Source organism: Dipteris shenzhenensis, chromosome 11 (genome assembly GCF_047967505.1).
Source record: "Dipteris shenzhenensis isolate YYH24624 ecotype China chromosome 11, Dip_SZ_1.0, whole genome shotgun sequence".
Lineage (NCBI taxonomy): Eukaryota > Viridiplantae > Streptophyta > Polypodiopsida > Gleicheniales > Dipteridaceae > Dipteris > Dipteris shenzhenensis.
In genome coordinates this window covers 55,925,823-55,945,299 of record NC_141606.1, presented here as the reverse complement: position 1 = coordinate 55,945,299, position 19,477 = coordinate 55,925,823, and the positions used below count along the sequence as shown (strand labels likewise).

General features: G+C 42.4%; 1 protein-coding gene across 1 annotated transcript; it reads left to right on the top strand.

The window, feature by feature from the left end:
• Nucleotides 1–16,579: 16,579 nt before the first annotated feature.
• LOC147897211 (phenylcoumaran benzylic ether reductase IRL1-like) lies at nucleotides 16,580–18,473 on the top strand. The gene is made up of 5 exons (XM_087381814.1): nucleotides 16,580–16,864; nucleotides 17,013–17,147; nucleotides 17,253–17,502; nucleotides 17,599–17,802; nucleotides 18,145–18,473. Exons 1-5 carry the CDS (start codon nucleotides 16,685–16,687, stop codon nucleotides 18,306–18,308), a joined length of 933 nt encoding a protein of 310 aa, XP_087237940.1. The 5' UTR covers nucleotides 16,580–16,684; the 3' UTR covers nucleotides 18,309–18,473.
• Nucleotides 18,474–19,477: the final 1,004 nt, after the last annotated feature.

Below are 19,477 nucleotides of genomic sequence, written 5' to 3'. Positions count from 1 at the left end.
TGTTTTCCCTCAAAAAAAATTTTACTTACCTCAAAATTTTCCTTTCTTTTTATTTAATTCTTCTTATTTCCTTTCCCTTATTTTTTCTTTCTTTTTTATCATTTAATAATGGCCTTTTTATAGTTTTCTTCTTATTTTTTCTCTTAAATTCCTTATAATTTTCTTGTAATTGTTTAATCATAGGCGCATGTCCTTCCCCATGTAGATGTGTTGCACCTTTGTAAGCAATCCTTTATTCCCAAGCTTGAACTTCATGATGCAGCCCTTCCATTCATGCAAGAGATCACCTCTTTTGCTCTTGGGAAGCTTATGTGGACCCTTGGCAGATCCTCTCACGACTATCCAATCATTCAAGCTGTAGGTGCAAGGCACCCATTCACCTAGTGCATTTTTGCTCCTGTGGGACATAGAGTACATGTATGGTCTCCTCACCATGCTTATACAGAGGTCACAACAGCAATAGTGGACTAGAAAGTGCAGCTTGGAGGAAGAGAGCAGCTCCGATAGAGGGAGAGAGAGGGAGAAGGTATAGAGGGTGCAACTGAAGCTTGAGAGCACAAAAAGTCATCAACAAGCACACTCTCAGAAAAGCAAAAACTTTGAATAAGGGCTTTTTTTTCATACATGAAATCATTTCAGAGTCTGGAAAGAGTGTTGAGTGCAAGGGAGTTTCATTGAATGATCTTTTGTCCGACGACACTGCTTGGGAGAGGCCTCAGCTTTTCTTTGTCTATGAAATATCACCGATGACATTCGTCAACTCCTTGACAGAATATTACATACCACCATTGGTAGAGTGGGACTATGTAACATAGTCATATTTGCTGATAAAGATGACAAGGAAAAAATGTCTACTACCCTAGAAAAACAATATTGCAATGAGCTTAAGATTTACAATGGTATATACTCAAGAAAGAGAGACAAGAGAGAATGCGGTCTCAAGATACAGAGTCTTGAAACCTTTTTCTTGTGCATGAAGAGCCCTTACAATGATCACTCCTTACAAAACAACATAAGAGGGAATACAAAGAGATTGTAACTACTACTGGAAGAGCATGAAGCTCCAAGTCCCCTCCATTGCAACGCAAATCACTATGAAAGGCCAGCAAAAAGTGCTGATCTTTTAATTAGTATGATGGAATTTTTGCTGCCGTTCGGATGGGAAGTCACATTGTGTCAAATGGGACATTTGTTTGAAGCTCTTATCAGAAAAGGACACCATGTAAATATTATTGAGAGCCCGAGCCCTGCTTGCTTGGAATATCGTGATATCATGGCTTCTCTCACAATAAAGTATGATAAGAAAGGTCCAATCTCACATGAAGAGGATGCTGACATAGAGATGGCCATGTATGATGAGAGCAAGAAAGATGATGAAAATGTTGAAAGTTATGGATATGATAGTGAGGACACCAACAATAGTAAGGAAGCTGAAGGAGATGGATATGACACTGACCTTGCCTCAGAAGGTTACATAAAAAGACCACGAAGTTATCTAGAGGTATGAAAACTTATCTTTAATTTTCTTTATTCATTTAGAAGCATTTTTAAAATTATAATTAATTTAAAATTTTGAATCTCATAATTATTTTATCCTTTTATAGGAGGAGGAAAAGGAGGAGGATGAGGTTTTTAAAGGACAATAAGCCTAGTAGGCTCAAGTCCCATGATTGGCACAACGTCTTACAAGTATTCTAAGTTGTAGGATTAGTGTACCGATAATCGTGATGCATTAGTGTAATTATGATTAAGTTATATTATTGACATGACTTCTTTGTTGCTTTGATAGTTCATCCTCCCAATTACAGTGAAAGGGTGCTTACAAGAAGATGTTAGAAATGTTATATTCAAGGTCAGTGGTATTGTGAGCTATGCTTACTATCAAATCGCATTGGTTGCATTTTCTTCAATTAGTTGAATAATCTGTAGACTGATTATGAATATATCTTACATGGGCATGTGAAATAGGTGGATATCTCAAAAAGAGATCTCCATATCGAGCATTGAGAAGGCTAGGGTGGACTCCATTGAAGTTGTATGCTTGCTTGAGAAGCACTTTCCCTCGAGCATTATGACAACTCAAGTGCACTTGCTTGTGCACATAGTTGATGAGGTGGCCATTGCAAGTACCGTTCATAATCGGTGGATGTTTTTTCTCGAGCAATTTATGAAAACTTTGAAGGGATTTGTAAGGCAAAGAGCAAGACCGGAAGCAAAAGCATGGTAGAGGTATGGCTTGTGTGAGTCATTAGTATATATCACGGAGTTTCTTGCATCCAAGGATCCCGATATGCCACAGGCTTGGCATAACGAGGATGATGATCGCATCGTTGGCAAGGTTCCCTAAGGAAAAGGGATTGAAAGAAAGATGAGCAAAGAGAAAATAGAGACATTCAATAAGTTTTGTATCCTCAATAGCAAGGAGATGCAAAAGTGGATTGAGATATATGAAGCAGCCAAAGCAAAAAGAATAGTTGCAAGGAAGAGATTTAGAGTAATATATAGGCAATCGCAACCATATCCATGGGATCTCACCCTTCTCCCCACTCACATATCACTTGATTGGCTACAACTGGCTCTACGTAAAGCCGAACACGATGGAGAGACAATAAGCGAGCGCGAGCGAGAGTTATCATCTGGATGTATGATGCATGTAAGTTTCTTACCTCTTGATGTAATTAAGTAATTATTTGTGGCAATATACGCTATAAAATAGATGCATCCTCATTGTTTTAATGATTCTCTTTTGCAGTACAAAAAGTACAGTGCATTATGGTCATATGGACGACATTTTTGTATGGAATGCATCGATTCAAAGAGAGTCACGTATGATTGTGGAGTCATAGCTAACTTCACACAAGATAGCCGAGAAGACTAAACTCTTATCAGGTTGTCCAGGAAAGAGGTTCTTGTACAATTCTTCTTGAGGCAAGACTTATCCCTTTCAAGTTTTACTTTTTGTAGGAATTGTCATAACTATGCAATCGTTGTGCCTGGTGCATGATTGTTTCAAGATAGCTATGGAAATTTCGGTATGCATCAAATTACATTGAACAACTTGATGATAAAAAAAGAAATAACCACTTTGAAACACTTACGATATAACCCCTTTTGCAAAGACTTTTAAGAGGCTTCCTCTTTGGACTTTTTGGGTGTGGGGCACGACACCATTTGATGGGTGTCCTGCCCCCATCATGTGGTGTCCCCTCAAGTAAGGGTGGGTACACACACACACATACTTCCTACACCTTCCTCTCTTTTGTTTAGATCCTGACCCTCTTACCTTCCCACATACAACCCCCCCCCCTCGCTTTTCATCCCCCCTATTTTTTCCTACAAACTCCTTTATTTTCAAGCATTATGAGTTAGGACATGTTCTTTGTGCTACATCAAGTCTCAAGAGTTTCCATGATCTATGGAGAGATTTTTGGCTCTCATGATAGGAATCATGAAATCTTTGACCTTAAAGTTGATGAGATTGAATGCTAACTGTGCTTTCTCATCTCATTGATTTTGATGTTTTGTGCACACACACACACACACACACACACACATCCTACTCCTTCCTCCTTTTGTTAAAACCATTGTTCCTTTACCTTGTCACCTCCCCCCCCCTCCCTCTTTCCCTATTCACCCTACTTTCCTTAATTATCCCTAATTCTCCTGATTTATTCTCCCCTTTTCCTAATACTTTATCAGTTTTCCTTGTAATTAAGTTTATTTTTTATTGTTTTCCTCCAAAAAAAATTTTACCTACCTCAAAATTTTCCTTTCGTTTTTTTAATTCTTCTTATTTCATTTCCCTTATTTTTTCTTTCTTTTTTATCCTTTAATAATGTCCTTTTTAAAGTTTTTTTCTTATTTGTTGTTTCTAATTTTTACTTTTACCTTTTTTCCTCATCTCCTAATGTCTATTTCCTTTATTATTCCTTTAGTACTTTTCCTTTTTTACTTTCTCGAAATTTTCTTCAAATCTTCATTGTAATTTTTACTTATTCCTCTTATTCTACATGTCTTATTTTTCTTATGTTTTTTAAATCTACTTAAACACTTTTTGCTAACCTCACCTTTATTAAAATTCAACTACCCTACACGCCCCTTAAACTACATGTTTTCTAAAAAATTGCACCCCCCACTGCTCTTTAACTCTTGGCCTTCCCAATTTCTGCATGCCTCCCTAAATCCCTTGTACTTTTTCCACCTCTCCAAAATTCCCTAATCCGACTATCCCTCTGCTTGAGTACTCCCCTCACAGATCTATTTAAACCCCTCTCCAATTACATACCCCCTCACAATCCTCTCAAGCTTCCTCTACCACCGTACCCCTACCTACCTGCTATCAATACTTTGTGTGACACCTTCTCCCGGTGACCCTATGTACTACCCTGTGGCATGTACCTGCCGTCTCCACAATCTATTGTACCTCTGCTCTACTAGCTCCCTCCCCCCATGGGGCTGCTTCGCCTACCCACTGCTCCTCACTATTCGTGCCTCTTCTAGCAAATATCTACAGCCTGTGTTTATGACACCTTTCTTCCCAACTTAAGTTAAGCTGGTTCTTATCATGTTTTCTTGTTGGATGGTGGTAGGTATGCAAATTCTCCTCTTTAGTAAATGAGATGCTTGTCAGGACTTCACCGGCTTTACTTTTGTTTGCAAATATTTTTTTGCTTAAACATTATTGGCATTCCTTGCCAAATAAACTCTTACATACTTTTTTATACATTCTCATAAGTGGAGCCTAACCTCAGAGCTTGGACTACCTGACGGATTCGATACTTTTATACCAACCTTTATTTTATGAACACCCATATAATAAATATTTTTGAATCCACCCCCCTTATTTGAGCTTCGTGTGTCGTGTTGTTAAAAGGTTTTATATTTTAAACACACACACACGCAAACCTTATTAACCCTTGGCCAAGTTAACTATGTGCCACGTTGGTAACCCTTGATCGGGTTAGCCACATGGCACATGCCACGTGCCATGTTGCTCACAAAACTCTTATCAGGTTGTCCCCAGGGATGAGGTTCTTGTACAATTCTTCTTGAGGTAAGACCTATCTCTTTTAGGTTTTACTTTTTGTTGGAATTGTCATAACTACGCACTCGTTGTGCCTGGTGGGTGATTGTTTCAAGATAGTTATGGTAATTTTGGTATGCATCAAATTACATTGAACAACTTGATGATCACAAAAGAAATAACCACTTGGAAACACTTATGATATAATTCCTTTTGCAAATACTTACAAGAGGCTTCCTCTTCGGACTTTTTGGGTGCGAGGCAAGACAACACTTGATGGGTGTTCTGCTCTTACGTCAGCCATAATCCCGGTATTTTTTGGTGTGGTTATGGTGAAGTGGGAAACCAAAGGGCTCGACAGTGCTTGCATTAATATGGAGTGCAATGTTAAGGCCTAAAGGGAAGGTTCTAAGGTCCATTATGGACATGTGGCACTCAATTGGGCTCCAAGTGGCGAGCACTGCATTCAAGGGAGATTCTAGAGAGAGGCTCCACAAAAGGAAGGAAAGAGAAGGAACTTAAGAGAGTTCATAGAGGAATGCAAGGGGAGCACTCGACGCTGGGTGGTGAATCAGAGTTGAATCAGAGTTGAGCCCTCTTTATGGAGATGTTACATTAGTATCAGAGTAGGTCATGATTGGTTGAGGAGACTTGAAGACTTGAAGTTTCACATACGCTAACTCGCCGAGACTATAGACAATGCAGAGAATTAAGGGGTTCGAGGATACTGAGTTGTGTTTTAAAGACTTCAATTTTCAGGAAGATCGTGATTCATGGCTGTCAAGTGTCAAGAAATTTGAATGGAGAGCGATAATTAAAGCTGGCTGTTGTAGTCTTTTCGAGGTCACGACTCACGTAGCTTTGAAGCTCTCGACTCCCGAGTCCCTACCTTGGGCTTGAGCCTTGAAACATATTGCAAATAATAATATCCACGCTGTGCAGCCACCTCACTAATGCTATATGAGATTCAGAGACAATGCACGGCACAAATCCCCTTGGCAATACAGCCCTGAGCAATGGCGTAGAGATCAGGAACTGGGTCTAGAAGGATTTCGAAAGCGTTGGAACGCTGCCTTGGCTAAGGTTTGATAGTTGTGGTCTGTGTAATAGTTTATGCAGTTCGTTGGAAGCTGCATTGAAGTATATCTCTAGGCTTGATGCTTTGTCAGAGTCATGATACTTGCACAACGGCTTGAAAGTTGATATAAGTTTTCGTCTCTTGAGGATTTGTTCATAGAAGTGTGCATCGATTTATATATACAGAGTTGTACTATAGAGAAATGAAGAGGCCATTGCCATGCCATACAAAGGTTTTAAAACCTTTTAATTAAAAAAAGCCACATCATTCAAGGTCATACCTTAGCATATCATAGCCTTTTTAACCCCTCTCATCCTCTATATCTCTAAAAAATCCCAAGCCCATATTATTTTCTTGTCTAAGCCTTGCCAAACGCAAAGAAGAGAAAGACTGTTAATGGAATATCTTAGGAAGGGCCAAATCCAACCAAGTAGCTCACCTTGGTTTGCACCAGTTTTATTGGTAAAGAAAAAGGATGGTCCTATTCGTTTATGCATCGATTACCGAGCACTACATAAAATCACCATAAAAAATAAGTATCCTATGCCTTGCATTGATGAGCTCTTTGATCAATTGTAAGGGGCAAAATATTTTACTAAAATTGATTTCAGATCAGGATATCACCAAGTACGAATTAGGAAATAAGATGTCCCTAAGCCATCATTTCGTACTGAGTATGGGCATTATCAATTTAAAGTAATGCCATTTGGATCAACAAATGCTCCAGCAACTTTCATGACACTTATGAATAGTGTCTTAAGGCCATATCTAGGAAAATTTGTTGTAGTATTTTCAGACGATATCCTTATTTATAATAAAACAAAAAAAAAGCATTTGGAACATTTGCGAAAAGTGTTCTAGCTGCTTAGAGATAATTCACTCTTTGCTAAAGAATCCAAATGTGAATTCTTTGCAAAAGAAGTGAAATTCTTAGGACATATAATATCCCAAGAAGGGGTTCATATGGACCTTGACAAAGTAAGGGCCATATTGGAATATCCACATCCTACAAATCTAGGAGAATTACATATATTCTTAGGTTTGTCAGGATTCTATAGGAGATTCATCTAGGATTACGCTAGGATTGTTGTTCCGATGGCGGACTAGCTTAAGGGGAAGAGAAGCACCTTCATATGGGATGAACCTCAAAATAGAAGTTTTGAAAAATTAAAAGTAGCTATAGTGGCAGCTCCTGTCTTAAAAGTAGTGGATCCCAATGAACCATTCGTGGTTGAGATAGATGCCAGTGATTTTGCTGTTGGGGAAGTGCTTATACAAAAAGGTCAACTAGTGGCTTTTGAAAGCAAAAAGTTAGATTGTGCCCAACGGAATTACTCAACATATGAGAAGGAACTATATGCTATAGTTTATGCTTTAAAAAAGTAGAGGCACTACTTATATGGTGCAAAATTTGAGATCATCTTTGATCAGGAGAGCATTAAGTGGATTTGTAATCAGCCAGAGCTTAAAGGTAGAAAAGCTAGATGGGCTGAGTTAATGCAAGAGTTTGATATACAATTGACATATAGGAAAAGGAAGTTCTAGCAGACTCTCTTAGCCGAATGCCGATTGCTAATAAATTGAGTTTTACTCAATTTCAAAATGATTTCCTATTCCTTAAAGGGGAAATGTGAGTTTGATCCTCACTTCTCTGAAATACGGAAAGCAATTAGAAATAGGGATCCAACTAATTGAGAGGCTTTAACTAAGGAGTCGCATGGAAATGGCGACACACCACAGGTTGGTGATAAAGGACTTAAGTGGAAAAAATATACTATTGAAGATGGCTACCTGCTTTACAAGGGTAGAGTACATGTCTCAGATGATAATGACATTATGCGCCAAATTCTTTTTGAATGTCATGATAGTCCGAGTGTTGGACACCCAGGAATTCAGAAGACATATGTGCTTCTGAAAAGACAATTCTTTTGGCCTGGAATAGGTAAGGACGTCAAGTGCCAAAAATGCCAGGTTGATAAGGCTGAACGCCTTAAGGTAGGAGGTCTCCTATACCCATTGGAGATTCCATCTGGCAAATGGGAAAGGATCTCCATGGATTTCATTGTGGGATTCCCTAGGACACAGAGGGGGCACAACTCAGTGTGGGTAATTGTGGATCGGTTGACCAAGATGGCTCATTTTATTCCTATCAGTGAAGATGTTAAAACTCCTAAATTAGCTAGGCTATTTGTGGAGCATATCTATAGACTCTATGGGCTACTAGCCGGTATTGTTAGTGACCGGGATAGCAAATTTAACAGCCATTTTTGTAGGGCTGTGTTTAAGAGGTTAGAAACTTTATTGAATATGAGCACCATGGATCATCCACAGAGTGATGGTCAAACTGAAAGGGTCAACCAGATCATTGAGAGGATATGCTTCGAGCATATGTAAGTAAACGGCAAACTAATCGGGAATAGTATCTGCCCATATTAGGATTTGCATATAATCATGCCAAACATTCAGCTACAGGTTTTAGTCCATTCATGATGATGTATGGATTTCAACCAAGAGCCCCAATGATAGTGGGACTCGAAAAAGAGAAGATTCAAGCGGCCAAAGACTTTTTGAAGATATGAATCAAACGCTTAAGTTAGCTAAAGATAGCATAAGAAGAGCTCGGGATAGAGCATGAAGTTATGCAAACCCCCACTGTAGAAAGTTGGAGTTTGAAGTAAATAAGAAAGTCTATCTTAAGGTACCTGAATCTTCAGAATCTCTAAAGATAGTTAAATGTCCGAACTTGTCTCCTAGGTAATTGTTAGATATTAATGCTCCACTCTCATGTAACTATGAGGGAACTAGATAACTCTACTTGTAAGCCCCCCATATGAGAAGAAGGCATTTGAGTAGCTCGCTTATCTGGTAGGTCCTGGTTTGGACACCAGATGGGGGCCATGTGTGGCTTGATGGCTGGACGGCTTCAGATAGAGTTGGCACACTACCAACTAGGCTACATGCAAGTGCAAGAAGGCATCCCTTGACTGACTGCATTGAGGGTAGACGGAGCATTTCCCGAGGTAGCCCACTCTCAGGTTGCGGGGCCTGTTTGGAGCCTCAAATTATCCCAGATGGCTCTGGGCCGAACGGAGACCGTAGGTTAGTTGCTCTGTTTTGCGCACCGGTTCTATCGTATGGTCGGCGGCCTATTTCGGGACCGACCCCTAGTCGACCGTTTTGGGCGGACTGGGTCGGTCACCCAATTGAGCCTAACCAACTACGACTGGTGGCTATATAAGAGCAAGCCCATGAAGCCCATTTTCATCATTGGCTACAGCAACCCTGATTCCTTAGCATCCAGTCTCCGTTCTCTACTATTTCTGGCATGCCATCGAAGCTTCTCTCACAGGAGCGCACGGTTGGGAGACAGCGCCATCTATTGTATCAGTTCTACAGTAATCAAAATTTTGATTCTCCATACTATCTTGTTTTCTCTCTTGCGTACGAGATCCTGTTATCTTGAGCACAGAAGTTGTATTATTTTCTTACATGGTATCAGAGCCTGGACTCTAGCAAGAAGATTTGGTAGTGTGTTTCTGTTTGCGAGCAGATTGTGAGAGATGGCCCAGCCTGCAAGACTACGAATCCCACCGTTTGGCGAAAGCGAAAAGTTGGACGACTCTAACTATCCACTCTGGAAGTTCAAGATGAAGACCATCCTAAGCGCATATGAGCTTTAGGACACTGCTATTGGGGTGGACATGAGGCCGGCCGGATCCAGCCAATGCAGGACAACATATAGTACCAACTGGCTGGATTCGGTTGCGAGACCAAATCTAGCCAATGTAGGACAAGAAGAAATGCCGATGCATTGTGTTCTATTGTATGTAGTGTTAGTGATTTTGTCATGGCGTTAATTCAACATGTCACCACAGTGGAGGAGGGATGGACGGTCTTGAAAAATCAGTATGAGACCACGAATCAGACGCGGATTCAAAATCTAGAGATTCAACTCGGGAACGAGAAATTGTCTGAGTTTAAAGCGGCAGAGAAGTTCATCACTAGGGTGAAGAATCTGCGCGATCAGATGACTGCGATTGGCATCACCATCACCAGTGAGAATCTAGCACGAAGGTGCATACGGATTCTCCCACTAAAGTACGACGGTCTTGTTACGGCGTTGAATATGCAGAACAGAAAACCGCCCCTCAACTTTGAGGATTTCAGCATGATGCTTCTAGAGGAGGAGATGCATCAAAAGACGAGGACTGGAGAAGATTCGGCTTTCTGGACCGGATCAAAGAAAGGTAAGGGTAAGGACTCTGGTAGCCCATCTTCTTCTGATGATAAAAAGAGAAAGAAGAAGATCAAGTGCTTCTATTGCAACAAGGCAGGGCACAAGCAGAATGAGTGCCGAAAGAAGATTGTAGATGAGAAGAACGGAGTAAAGAAAGAGTCCAGCAACAGCGCGCAGGCTGTACCAATAGAGCTGTTTGTCGCAATTGAGGAGATTTGCACAGAGGAGTTCATGCACCTGCGGATGAACCGTGGATCATTGACAGTGGTGCATCATGCCACATGACCAATTGGAAGGATTGGTATACCTCTCTATTGCCAGTAGGGAATGACATCTTGGTAGCAGTCGGCAATGATGCAAAATGTCTAGCAAAAGGAAAAGGTATGATTGCTCTCAAGTTAGATGGAGTTGTAAAACAATTGTCCGATGTTCTTTATGTGCCAGATATCAAGAGGAACTTATTGTCCGTTTTCGTGATCACGGATCGGGACCTCAAAGTTCAATTCGATAAGAATGGTGCACAGATCCTGGATCTTCAAGGAAAGGTCGTTGGTAATGGTACACGGTGCAATAACATCTATGAACTCTCAGCTTTTAATGCTCAAGCTGATGTGAAGAACACTAGGTTGTGGCATGAGAGGTTTGGTCATCTAAACCTTAGTTCTTTGAAGGAGATGCATAAAAGTGGAAAGATTGCAGACCTAGCAGAAATTTCAGATCTGCCTGATGTATGTGAAGCTTGCATGATGGGCAAGTAGCATCGGCAGTCCTTTCCTAAAGAGGCTAGTAGGGCAAAGGCTCCTCTAGACCTCATTCACATAGACCTCTGCGGAAAAATGGAGACGGAAGCTTTGGGTGGAACCTACTACTTCATGATGCTGATCGACGACTACAGTAGAAGAATATGGATATACTTCCTGAAGACTAAAGACGAGGCTTTTAGTAAGTTCAAGGAATGGCATGTAATGGTCGAGAAAGAAACAGGGAGAAAGGTGAAGAAGTTGAGATCAGACAGAGGTGGAGAGTTCACATCAACTGAATTCGAAAGTTACTGCAAAAGTCACGGAATCAAGAGGCAGAAACCCCTGGCACATACATCACAGCAAAATGGAGTAACAGAACGCAAGATGCGTGTCATCTGCAAAATGGGCCGGAGTATGATGAAAGGGAAAGATTTGCCAAAGACTTTCTGGGCATGTAACATGGCAGTTTACATTCTCAATCGTAGCTACACGAAGGCTGTCAATGGGATGACTCCACTGCAGGCCTTTTCTGGTAAGAAACCTTTAGCTGCACATTTCAGGGTTTTTGGATGTGACTGTTTTGTGCATGTCCCTGATGCTACCAGGACCAAATGGGAACCGAAGATCCGGAAGTGTATTTTCTTGGGCTACAGTGAAGAGGCGAAGGGTTACCGTCTCTATAACCCTGTTACCAAGAAGGTAATTGTACGTCGCGATGTGGTCTTCTCAAAACAGCCGCATCAATTGGAGGAGGATGCTTCCTTCCCAAACAATAGGATATCCATCCAGTACTGCCACCAATAGCAGACCGAACTCCCCCAACGGTGCTTGGGAGGATTCAAGACAAAGAAGATGAAGAAGAGCCTATAGAACCACAATGGCAACGGCCATTCCCGAAGTGGGTAAAGCAGCTTTTGGATGGCAAAGAACCTCCAGCCATTGAGGAGGAACCATCCGAACACCACCGGTCCAAGAGATTAGAGGAGCAAAGAAGGGCGCAAGAACACTTGGCCAACTATGCTTTGATGACAGAAGTGATCCGTCTGATGAACCCAAGTGTCTTGAAGAGGCACAGGGCGATGATAGGTGGATGGAGGCTATGCAGTCGGAGTATGGCTCCATAATGAAGAACAACACTTGGGACCTTGTGGATCGACCACCAAAACGCAAGGTAATCAGAACCAAGTGGGTGTACAAGACCAAGTACAAGTCCGATGGCACGTTGGATAAGTACAAGGCTCGGCTCATGGCAAAAGGATTCACACAGGTACATGGTTTTGATTATTAGGATACTTTTGCTCCCACAGCTCAACTAACCACAATTTGCGGTGTTTTGGCTTTAGCTGCCTAGGGAAGTTGGCCCGTGTTTCAGATGGATGTAAAATCCTCCTTTTTGAATGGGGATCTCAAGGAGGAGGTATACATGGAACAACCACCAGGTTTTGTGATCCCCGATTCAGAAGGTAAAGTCTGTAAACTCAAGAAGGCATTTTACATGCTGAAATAGGCCCCACGAGCATGGTACCAGCGAATTGTGGCCTACTTTCTGTAAAACGAGTTCAGAAGGAGCCCATCTAATGCAAATTTGTATATCTTCAGAGAAGGAGGCAAGTGTATGATCGTGGTCCTTTATGTGGACGACCTTGTCATGACAGGGAACCATGAAGAGAAGATCTCGCAGACAAAGCATTTGCTAGGAAGAGAGTTTGAAATGGTAGATGCATTTCAGTTTGGGGATTGAATTTTGGCAAGAGCCGAAACAGATCTTCATTTCACAGCTGAAGTATGCTGGAGAGATACTGAAGGCATTTGGCATGCTGAGTGCAAGACAATTGGTACCCCTATGGAGGTTGACGTGAAGCTCTCAAATGAGGATTCATCACCACTGGTGGACGAAGCGAAGTACAGAAGGCTTGTGGAAGTTTGATTTACTTGTGCAACACACGGCCGGACATTAGTTTTGCGACTGGTGTACTAAGCAGGTTTTCCAATAAGCCCTGAGAGAACCATTGGAGGGCAGGGATGCGGATGCTAAAATACATCAAAGGCACACTTGATGATGGCATCACCTATACCAAGGGCATTATCTTGACTGGATTCTGTGACTCGGATTGGGCAGGAGATGTGGACAGCAGGAGATCAGTAGATTATTGTTTCACTTGGATTTGGAGTTATGTCATGGGTCAGCAAGAAGCAACCCACAGTTGCTCTTTCTTCTACCGAGGTCGAGTACAAATCTGCATGCTTTGCTTCTTGCGAGGTAGTGTGGTTGAGGAGGATTCTGGGGGACATGGGTGCAGTGCAGAACAAGCCTACGCAGTTATCATGTGACAATCAGAGTTGCATGGTAATTGCAAAGAACCCTGTGTTCCACGCTCGCACAAAACACATTGAGATTCAATATCACTTTGTACGCGAGCTCATCATGGATGGAGAGGTCGACTTGGTGTACTGTCCGACTACAAAGAATGCTGCAGACATCTTCACAAAGGCTCTTAGAAGAGACTTGCTAGAGAGACATCTTCATCGACTTGGCATTGGACTGAAAAAGTAAGTTCACTTGCAGGTGGACATTGAGGGGGGGTGTTAGATATCAATGCTCCACTCTCATATAACTATGCGGGAACCAGCTAACTCTACTTGTAAGCCCCCCATATGAGGAGAAGGCATTTGAGTAGCTCGGTTATCCGATAGGTTCTGGTTTGGACACCAGATGGGGGCCATGTGTGGCCTGATGGCTAGACGGCTTTAGATAGAGTTGGCACACCACCAACTAGGCTACATGCAAGTGCGGGAAGGCATCCCTTGACTGACCGCACTGAGGGTAGACGGAGCATTTCCCGGGGCAGCCTACTCTCGGGTTGCGGGGCTCGTTTGGAGCCTCAGATGATCTCAGATGGCTCTGGGCCGAACGGAGATCGTAGGTTAGTTGCTCTGTTTTGCGCACCGGTTCTATCGTATGGTCGGTGGTCTATTTCGGGACCAACCCCCAGTCGACTGTTTTGGGCAGACTGGGTCGGTCACCCAATTGAGCCTAACCGACTATGACTGGTGGCTATATAAGAGCAAGCCTGTGAAGCCCATTTTCATCACTGGCTATAGCAACCCTGATTCCTTAGCATCCAGCCTCCATCCTCTACTGTTTCTGGCACGCCATCGAAGCTTCTCTCACTGGAGCGCACGGTTGGGAGGCAGCGCCATCTATTGTATCAATTCTATAGTAATCAAATTTTTGATTCTCCATACTATCTTGTTTTCTCTCTTGCGTACGAGATCCTATTATCTGTTGAGCACAGACGTTGTATTATTTTCTTACAGTAATGTGGACCATTCACAATACTTAAGAGGATTGGAGAACTTGCTTACAAATTAGCCTTACCTGAGGGATGTAGAGTACATCCAGTTTTTTTAAAAAGAAAATTAGGAGATGATGATAATCTCATTGGAAATGAAGTCCTAGTTGAACTCATTGAACCTGCATCTTTACCGCATGAACTAGAAAGAATTTTAGATAAACAAGGAAAAAAAACACGACATACTATATGGCAAGAATGTTTGGTTAAGTGGAAAGATAGATCTGAAAAGAGTTCACCATGGGAAAGGGTAAGCAGTCCCCAGAGGAGGTTTCCCAATTTTGTTTTCGGGGACGTAAACCATTATAAAGGGGAAGGGAATGTTACGTCAGCCATAATTCCGGTATTGTCTGGTGTGGTTACAGTGAAGTGGGAAACCAAAGGGCTCGACAGTGCTTGCATTAATATGGAGTGCAATGTTAAGGCCTAAAGGAGGGCAGTAAGGCTCTAAGGTCCATTATGGACATGTGGCACTCAATTGGGCTCCAAGTGGCAAGCACTGGGTTCAGGGGAGATTCTAGAGAGAGGCTCCACAAAAGGAAGAAAAGAGAAGGAACTCAGGAGAGTTCACAGAGGAATGCAAGGGGAGCACTTGATGAATCGTGGCTAGGTGGTAAATCAGAGTTGAGCCCTCTTTATGGAGATGTTACACCTGCCCCCATCATGTGGTGTCCCCTCAGGTAAGGGTGGGTACACACACACACACACACACACACACACACACACACACACACACACACACACACACTTCCTATACCTTCCTCTCTTTGGTTTAGACCCTGGCCCCCTTGTCTTCCCACATACGACCCCCCTCCTTTCATCCCCCATATTTTTTCCTACAAATTCCTTTATTTTCAAGCATAATGAGTTAGGACATGTTCTTTGAGCTACATCAATTCTCAAGAGTTTCCATGATCTATGGAGAGTTTTTTGGCTCTCATGATAGGAATCATGAAATCTTTGACTTATTGCTCTTATTCTAAATGTCTTATTTTTCTTATGTTTTTTGGCCTGCTGCCGTTAGGTAGCCTTAGTGAAGGTTCAACAACTTTCAAAACCAAAAATAATTTCTAGCATTTTTCAGATGTGTTTTTCTTTCAAATTCTTTGATTGGTTGGTGTGTTGACTTTAGAGCATCTCTTTCAAATTTGGGTTTGCTTTTTTGAAAGTGCATTCATCTCTCTTTCCTCTTCCACTTTTTTGTTAAAATTAGAACGTGCATTCATTGAACATTGCCTCTCTCTCCTCTTGCATTTCTCTCCATCTCTCACATTGGACAAGATTCACCTTTTTCTCCCCCCCCCCCCTCTCTCTCTCTCTCTCTCTCTCTCTCTCTCTCTTCTCCTTCTTCTCTCTCTCTCTTCTTTTTCTCTCTCTCTTGGAAAGCCACATCAATAAAATTCATCTTGTTAAATCTATTTAAAGACTTTTTCCTAACCTCACCCTTATTAAAATTCAACTACCCTACACTCCCCTTAAACTACATGTTTTCTAAAAAATTGCACCCCCCACTGCTCTTTAACTCCTGGAGTTCCAGATTTCTGTGTGCCTCCCTAAATCCCTTGTACTTTTTCCACCTTCCCAAAATTCTCGAATCGCGACTATCCCTCTACCCGACTACTCCGTCACGGATCTATTTAAACCCCTCTCCCATTATGTACCCCCTCACAATCCTCTCAAGCTTCCTCTGCCCCTATACCCCCTACCTACCTGCTATCAATACTTCGTGCAACACCTTCTCCTAGTGACCCTACGTACTACCCTGTGGCATGTACCTGCCGTCTCCACAGTCTATTGTATTGTCAACGACGGGGGTTGGCATAGCAGAGATTTGGACCGTCGGATCCAAAAACATTAATTGTCATAATTTTGGGCAGACACTGTAACGGGACAATTCCAACAAACATCGAGGACAACCGGTCATCACCCGGCAGTCTGAACTGCCCTACGGAGTCCCAAATCGCGCCACCATTTTGACCACTCAAACGAAGACACGTGTCCCACTGGCACCACCTTCCCCCTCCACTGACGGCCGGAAATCGGCAACCGGCTCCCAGCCTCTGGCTAGTCGCGGGTGTGCCCGGTTTTCCTCTCGGGAATCGGCTGCCGACGCGGATTCCCTACGGCTGCTCGTACCCACTATTCGTGCCTCTCCTACTGCAAATATCTACAGCCTGCTAAGCGGGCATCGATGCGTATTTGGTATTTGGTCGCGTGAACTAAACCGGTACTGGCTCTCTCTAAGACTCAATGGGGGCGTCCAGAATTCTCATCATCGGAGCAACGGGCTACATCGGAGCTTACATCGCCAGAGCCAGCGTAGCTCACGCCCATCCCACCTTCGTCTTGCTCAGACCTTCCTCACTTGCATCTCCTGCCAAAGCACAGCTCATCGAATCCTTCAAAGCTTCAGGGATCTCGATTCTATATGTGAGTTTTGCGCAGTTGAACGGTAAAACATCAGTCGCAAACTTGTGGAAGCTCTAATTGTAGCTCTAGATCAGTAGATCAGTCGCAAACTTGTGGATGCGGTACGACGGAGTACGTTTTGTTGATCGCATCGTAAATTTTCACACAGGGCTCGTTGGACGACTACGAAAGCATTGTCGCAGCAGTGAGGCAAGTGGATGTGGTGATTTCGGCCGTCAGTGGGCCGCAACTCTTGGACCAGCTTAAGATCGTCTCAGCCATCAAAGAAGTCGGTACTATTACGGTATAGCAACCGATCATTATTCATTTGGGGATGTTCTTTCTGATCCGAATTGGGTACGGAACATTGTATTTTTATAATTTCTTTGAACGCTGGGCGCATGTGTAGAGGTTCGTGCCTTCTGACTATGGATCTGATTTGGTGGGTTTGGTCGAAGTAGAGCTCACGCAGCCTGTGAGGTCTGCTTTTGGACCTAAATTGAAGATTCGCCAAGCTTTGGAGGAGGAAGGGATCCCGTTCACCTACATGATAACCAATTGGTTTGCCGGTTGGTTTCTTGCGAACCTTGGTCGAGGGGACTGTGAATCGCTAATTCCTAGAGACAAGGTTGTCATATATGGCGATGGGAACACTAAAGGTCTGTTCAAATTTGTCAGATCCTCTGTGACACGACAACCTCCAAGTCGTCGTTCCCTTCTCAGTGCTCACCTATCCGGTTGTGCTTTCTTGGCAGCTATTTACGTGACGGAGGAGGATATTGCTACATACACAATCAAGGCAGTCGACGATCCTAGGACCTTGAATAAGTTCGTTCATTTGAGGCCATCAAAGAATGCTCTGTCCCAGAACGAGATGATTGCCCTGTGGGAGAGCAAAATAGGGAAATCTTTGGCAAAGGTGTTCATGACAGAGGAGGAAATGCTCAAGCAAATGGAAGGTATGCAAGACTCAAAAATTAACGTTCAACTTTGTTACTAGCGCTACTTAAGAACCGCTTCTTACATATGCACAAGTAAATAAGATCGTGCTGCTTAATGAATCTGACGATGCACAGTAGGCGTCATGAATATGTGTGATTTTATCTAAATATAAATCGGTTAGCCGCAGAGCGTCTGCTTAGTGTCTGCCTCAGGGCCTTTGTTTACGTGCTTGTTGAGTATGTACCTGTTGTTATTTGGGTGCCTTTGTTTTCTTGGTTCGATGAGGGAGACCGGTTTGACCCTCTAGTCTTGAGGGGACATCTGATTTGCATCTCCTTCGGCTTGTTTTCTTGTTTCAGATGTACCATACCCAAAGAACATTGGCATGGCCCTGAGGCACATTGTCCTAATAAAGAAAGCACAGTACTATTTTAAAAATGGACCTCAAACCGTTGAAGCTTTAGAGTTGTATCCAGAGGTGAAGTACACGACTATAGATGAGTATCTTGATAGCTTCATCTGAGTACTGAAAATTGATCCAAAATCCTCCTTTTCTTGTGCTTTGAAGTTCCGTGATTCGAGAGCTTAAGACTCGGAAGAATTTGTGCACCACAATTTGTAGTTTTTAAAGCGCTGGCCTGGGTGTGGCACTCATATGAGGCAACAAAGGTAATAATGCTCATTTCAATAGTGAGGGCTTGAATAAGGGTGTGCATTATCATATCTTCTCATGTGGAGTCTTCCACCTATTCAATCTATTGGAAGTGTTTACCATTTTCCCCATTCTAGTGCATGAGGTTTGGGGTAGTGTCATTGACATTGAAGAAATATAGGTTCTTAAATTATTACATCCTATGAAAAAGCAAATGTAGCTAGGTTTTGAAGTAAATGTATTATGCCATAATTGGTTGCATGTGTTAGCATGTAATAAAGAAGGTTCAAGAGAGCATAGTTGGTGGTATGATTTTGTGCGGTTGTGGGGACAAGACGCTTCTTGGTGGGGTGTCCTCTCGCTCTACTTGTGTCCTTTTTCACAATAAGAGTGCTGATGTATTTCAACTTTATGTGAACAAGTGTATGTATATTAGTTTTGAGTGCTTATGCATGTACTTGATTAGAGTTAAAGCAGTTATTATCAGGAGCGGATTGATGAGTGAGGGTCTTGTTAAAGAAATGGAGAGAGAGAGAGAGAGAGAGAGAGAGAGAGATGAGTAATAACAAGACACCTGGTCCACAAGATGTTGTACAATGTATATGCTAGTTCCACACTCGTGCATCTAGTGGAGTGAATCTAAAGAGGATAAGGGGAAAAGATCCCATATTCCATGTGCACATGAGTGATGCAATTTACATTCTTAACACCCCCTCTTAAATTGATCCCATATTCCATGTGCACATGAGTGATGCAATTTACATTCTTAACACCCCCTCTTAAATTGCACTTACTAGATAAAACTTGTCACTTTCCTACTTGACCTTCATCTTGGCATAGTTTTGTGTATCGCTATCTTGAATTGGCTTCACATCCTCTTTTAAGGACTACTTTGTGCTAACAAAATTGCGGATTGATCCCCTTCATGTCGATGTAGTTCCACAAAAAAGCATCAATGAAAGGGCTTAGAAGATTATGTAGGTCGAACTAAAATGCCAAGGTAAGACTTGGACAATCTTGGGGTTGGAGTCGGTGTTGAG

Bases quoted from the DNA above. Each gene is read 5' to 3' on its own strand.
- LOC147897211 (XM_087381814.1), top strand. From the start codon at position 16,685: ATGGGGGCGTCCAGAATTCTCATCATCGGAGCAACGGGCTACATCGGA. The intron at 16,865-17,012 runs GTGAGTTTTGCG...ATTTTCACACAG, and splicing joins CAGGGATCTCGATTCTATAT to GGCTCGTTGGACGACTACGA. The intron at 17,803-18,144 runs GTATGCAAGACT...TTCTTGTTTCAG, and splicing joins AATGCTCAAGCAAATGGAAG to ATGTACCATACCCAAAGAAC.